Genomic DNA, 4,606 nt, shown 5'->3' with positions numbered 1-4,606 from the left:
TACCTGGTATTACTTAATCATTACCTTTTTATTAAGTGCTACTGAAAACTTCTCAAGCAGCCAAAAATAAATTAAATTCTGCCATTTGTGAATATTTCCGTCACAAAGCAGCACAAGTGAGCGAGTTTTGTTTCAGAGCTGATGTTTCAACTTTTTCAGGTGTGTTCAGTCATTTTAAGAATCAGGACATAACAGCTCAGTTTGTTTTTACAAATCCACTTCAGGAGATAATCAGATCATTTAAATGGTGGTCAGTATCAGCAGACAGGCAGAATATTCAGGACTTTTACTTTCAAATGTTTCCAGAGACAAAATGGAAAAACAAGAAGTGAATGACATAAACTTAGACTAATAAATAATTGTAAATTATTATTTTGATTGTGTGATATTTTAGTAATTGTTATGTTTTTAATCTCACATTTGATAGTTTTTTTTATTTTATTTAAATGAAATAATTATTTTTATTGTCTATTAATATAAACATATTTACAGTTTTATCCATTTTATTAAATTCTTTTAGTATATTATAATAACACACACTTACTTTATATATTTAATATATTACTTTAATTTTCTAACACAGGCTTATTGTTTTACTTATTTACTTTTTTTAAATATTTATTTTTACAGAATGTTTATATTATATATTTTTTATTATTATTTTATTTGGTATTAACACACACAAACACAACTTTTGCTGTTTTATTTCCTTATATAATATATATGAAATTAATTGTCCTTATGTGCTTTATATGCAGCTTTGGTAATATTGTTGCTACACATTCATGCCAATAAAGCTAATTTGAATTTGATATTCAAACATCTGTTTAAAGAAACTGTCAAAAACATCCATTTAATGGACAGTTACGTATTTAAAGCTTGCTATATATTTTTTAACAATCACAATGTGAACCAGAGGCCTCATAAATAAATAAATGAAGCTTAGTGGATTTATTTATTTATTTTTTTTATGTACAAAACGTAAGGGGCGCCCGGTAACTCACCTGGTGGAGCCTGCAGGTTTGATTCCTCCACTCTTTTGTTTTTCTTCCTGTTTTTCTGTTTAGCTGCTCCTGTCCAATAAAAGCAAATCAATCAATTTAATAAAAAAGAAAATTGAAGAAAGAACATTGTGACATGAGATGGTTTGTTAAGTATCTGTTATGTTGATAGAATCCATTATATAAACTGACCTTTATTACAGCGTACTGTGATGATCTTTGTAGCTACAAGCAAAACTAGAACAGCAAGAGGTAGAGCTCCTAAAACAAATCCACCCAACCATCCTGTGACGTCCCCTCTGCTGCACGTGTCCTCAAACAGTTTCTCTGAAACACACAACAAAACCTAGAGTCACACTCAGAATGTAAACTGTATATCATGTACAGCACGCTGGTTATTACCTACACAGAACTACTACTGAGGCGGCCATGCTGCTAAAGTCTATGAACATTAAAATAACACTATATGAACATCAACAACTATTTTCAGATAAAACCACTAAAATGAATCTCACCTGGCAAAGTGATGTTACTACTGATTATATGACCGATGTCGTCCTGCTGGACTACACAGTGGAAGTGGTTGGTTTTGGTCTTGGTCACAGTGGTTTGGAGGGTGATGTAGAAGTGACCTCCTCTTTCTGAGACCTGTGTCTCCTCAGCAGTAAGTTTGTTTCCAGCACCGTCCTGCCACTCTACTGTAGGTTTAGGAAAAGCACCTCTAACGTCACAATGCAGCAGGACCCCAAACTCTGTGACGTCAACTATCGTGATGGACGGCTCTGCAGCTGCACCTGTGAACACAGTAGTAAGAAAATCATGTAAACAGAACACTACAAATGTAGTTTCCATTCAAATATAAAACTCAGGGTTTCAAACTTAAAGACAGATCAGGAGAAAGTAACAGTGACTCTTGACTGACGTCACTGATCTCTACATCTGCAACGTGTGTGCTACAACTTAGTGACCTTAGAGCTGGGTAATATTCAAGACGTTTGACAGAACACGTTAACGCAGACATTGTCCTTTATCATAATGAACCAAGCCAACACAACACCTTCAACATCAGCTTCCACTGATCAGTCTGACAGTGTTGCTGGTGGCTACAGGCAGTTTACCTACAAGTGCCTCTGAGAAAACAGCAGCAGGTGTGTGTTTGTGTCTCAAAAGCAGCCAATAAACAAAGCAGATGTAGAGATCAGTAACATCCAAATGTGCAGAACCTGCTGTGATGGTTAGTCAACATGAAGGTCCTGCGTCAAACGTTTAAATGATACTGAGGCCCAGAGAGTTGTAGCACACATGTACAGATCAGTGACGCACCTGTGATTTCGTTTAAACGGTTTCTGAAGGTGAGATCTGAAAGAGAATATCAACAGAATTAGAACATTAATTACTGCACAGTGCAGGGTGATGTTATGAACTAGTCATGTGTTATTAGACTAGTAATTTTAAATAAACAGCCATTTGTGAATATTAGGGGTGTAACGATACACCAAATCCACAGTTCCCCTTCGAGGGAACTCAAACTGCGTCGGTGACGACACTATGGGAACGCCCCTGGGCGTGGCAGGGCTGAACTATGGATGAAACTACTCCAATCCTATTGGTGTTACTAGAACGGTAGTGTGTGACGGCGTAACCGGAGGGGGTATATAAGCACGCCGGCACATTAGCTTCTTTCTATTCAGCAGGCACTCTGGCTATGTTTGGAAGCTCCATTTTCCTACCCGACATCGAGACGAAGCAGCCGAAGTTCATGTCAAAGCGATTCCGACAGTGTGTCTTCCCTTGCGAGCGTTTCATCACTAATACCCATAGGATGTGCGTCTCATGCCTGGGGATGTCGCATGCTCAGGCGGCTCTCGAGGGGGCTGCCTGCGACCATTGCGAGGCCCTGCCCCTGAGGAAGAGCGGCTCTCTTCCTAGAAGATGGTCGGATGCGCTCCCCTCGTGGCACAGGCCCCGCGGTCGCTGAGGCGTCGCGGCGGCTCCGATCCTGGGGATCACAACGCGAGATCGCCGAGGTTGCCGGAACGGCTGAGGCCTTTTTCCGGTCCTCGTCCGTGGAATCCTCCTCCCCTCGTCGGGAGCCCGTTTCACAGTTTCTCCCACTCGAGGGGCGAGTCCGGAAAGGCTGACACGATCTGGCTCTGAGGAGCTAGCTGTCCACCTGTCTCCCGCACGCATCGAGTCCATTTTATCCTCAGTGACCAGAGTGCAGTTAGGCCGCGCCATCACTGTGAAACACTTTCAGAGGGTGTTGGGTCGTCTGGCAGCAGCGTCCAGTATAATACCTTCCGGACTACTGCACATGAGAGCCCTGCAGTGGTGGCTAAAATCCAAGGGATTCTCCCCGAGGGGAAATCCGCTCCGTCTGATACGGGTTACGAGCGGATGCCTTCGTTCCCTGTCCGTATGGAGGAAGCCTTGGTTCCTGTCCCAAGGTCCTGTGTTGGGAGCAATCTGTCGCCGAACAATTATTTCAACAGACGCCTCACTCACGGGATGGGGCGCGGTCATGGACGACCGCTTCGCGAGAGGCTCCTAGGAGGAGCATCATTTCTCTTGGCACATAAATTGCCTGGAAATGTTGGCGGTTTTCAGAGCTCTGAGGAATTTTCTGCCCGCTCTCCGCGGTCGCCACGTCCTTGTCAGGACCGACAATACGGCGGTGGTGGCCTATTTGAATCACCAGGGGGGTCTGCGCTCGCGCCCATTATGCAAACTGGCACATCGGATCCTCCTGTGGTCCCAGGAGAGACTGCTGTCCCGATGTACATCCCTGGGACCCAGAATCAAGGAGCAGACCTGCTGTCGAGACAGGGGTTGAGGCCCGGGGAATGGAGACTCCACCCCGAGGTGTTGGAGTTATTATGCGAAGAGTTCGAAGAGTGGCCGAGGCCGCGTCTGTATGCGTTTCCCCCAGTCACTCTGCTCCCGGGGGGTCTGGAGCGGGTCCGCCAGGACGGCGTCAGCCTACTACTAGTAGCCCCCTTTTGGCCGGCACGAGTATGGTTCTCGGATTTAATATCGCTCCTCGAGGGCCCGCCCTGGCAGGTCCCTCTGAGGAGAGACCTGCTGTCCCAGGCGGAGGGCCGGATCTTTCACCCGCACCCCGCCCTGTGGCAGCTATGGGTCTGGCCCCTGAGGGGGCGCAGTTCTTAGAGGCGGGTCTGACGACAGGAGCAGTCGAAACGCTGCTCAGCTCCAGAGCCCCGTCCACGAGAAGGATGTACGGCCTAAAGTGGAATGTGTTCACCACCTGGTGCAGAGAACGGGCGGTGGACCCAGTTACCTGCTCGGTAATTGTGATACTGGAGTTCCTCCAGCACCGTTTCTCTGCTGGCCTCTCCCCGTCCATGCTCAAAGTATATGTGGCTGCCATTGCAGCATTCCACGCCCCTCTGAGTGATGGGCCCTTGGGGAGGCTTCCGCTGGTCGTGCGCTTCCTCCGTGGAGCCCAGAGGATGAGACCCGTGACTCGTTCCAGGGTTCCCACCTGGGACCTGGCAGTGGTTCTCGAAGCGCTGGCTGAGGCCCCCTTCAAACCCCTGGAGTCGGCTGAGGCCAAGCACCTGACCCTTAAGATGACCTTTCTCCTC

General features: G+C 46.0%; 1 protein-coding gene across 8 annotated transcripts in view; it reads right to left on the bottom strand.

Annotated features, from left to right (window-relative positions):
* The window catches only part of LOC123987035 (butyrophilin-like protein 10), a 44,981-nt gene that overhangs the window by 5,765 nt on the left and 34,610 nt on the right, over positions 1-4,606 (bottom strand). For 3 of the 8 annotated variants that reach the window (XM_046075565.1, XM_046075567.1, XM_046075564.1), the window contains 2 exons: positions 2,325-2,360; positions 1,614-1,795 (listed from right to left, as the gene is read on the bottom strand). In XM_046075565.1, coding sequence (XP_045931521.1) covers positions 1,614-1,795; positions 2,325-2,360 — 218 coding nt within the window. Of the gene's footprint in view, positions 1-1,004; positions 1,074-1,193; positions 1,329-1,516; positions 1,796-2,324; positions 2,361-4,606 lie in introns of all 8 variants that reach the window. The other 5 variants (XM_046075569.1, XM_046075570.1, XM_046075571.1 and 2 more) reach the window with 5 other exon arrangements.

This window comes from Micropterus dolomieu, linkage group LG18, assembly GCF_021292245.1.
Source record: "Micropterus dolomieu isolate WLL.071019.BEF.003 ecotype Adirondacks linkage group LG18, ASM2129224v1, whole genome shotgun sequence".
NCBI classification, from domain to species: Eukaryota; Metazoa; Chordata; class Actinopteri; order Centrarchiformes; family Centrarchidae; genus Micropterus; species Micropterus dolomieu.
The sequence above is the reverse complement of the archived record's forward strand: the minus strand, read 5'-3'. Positions and strand labels throughout refer to the sequence as shown.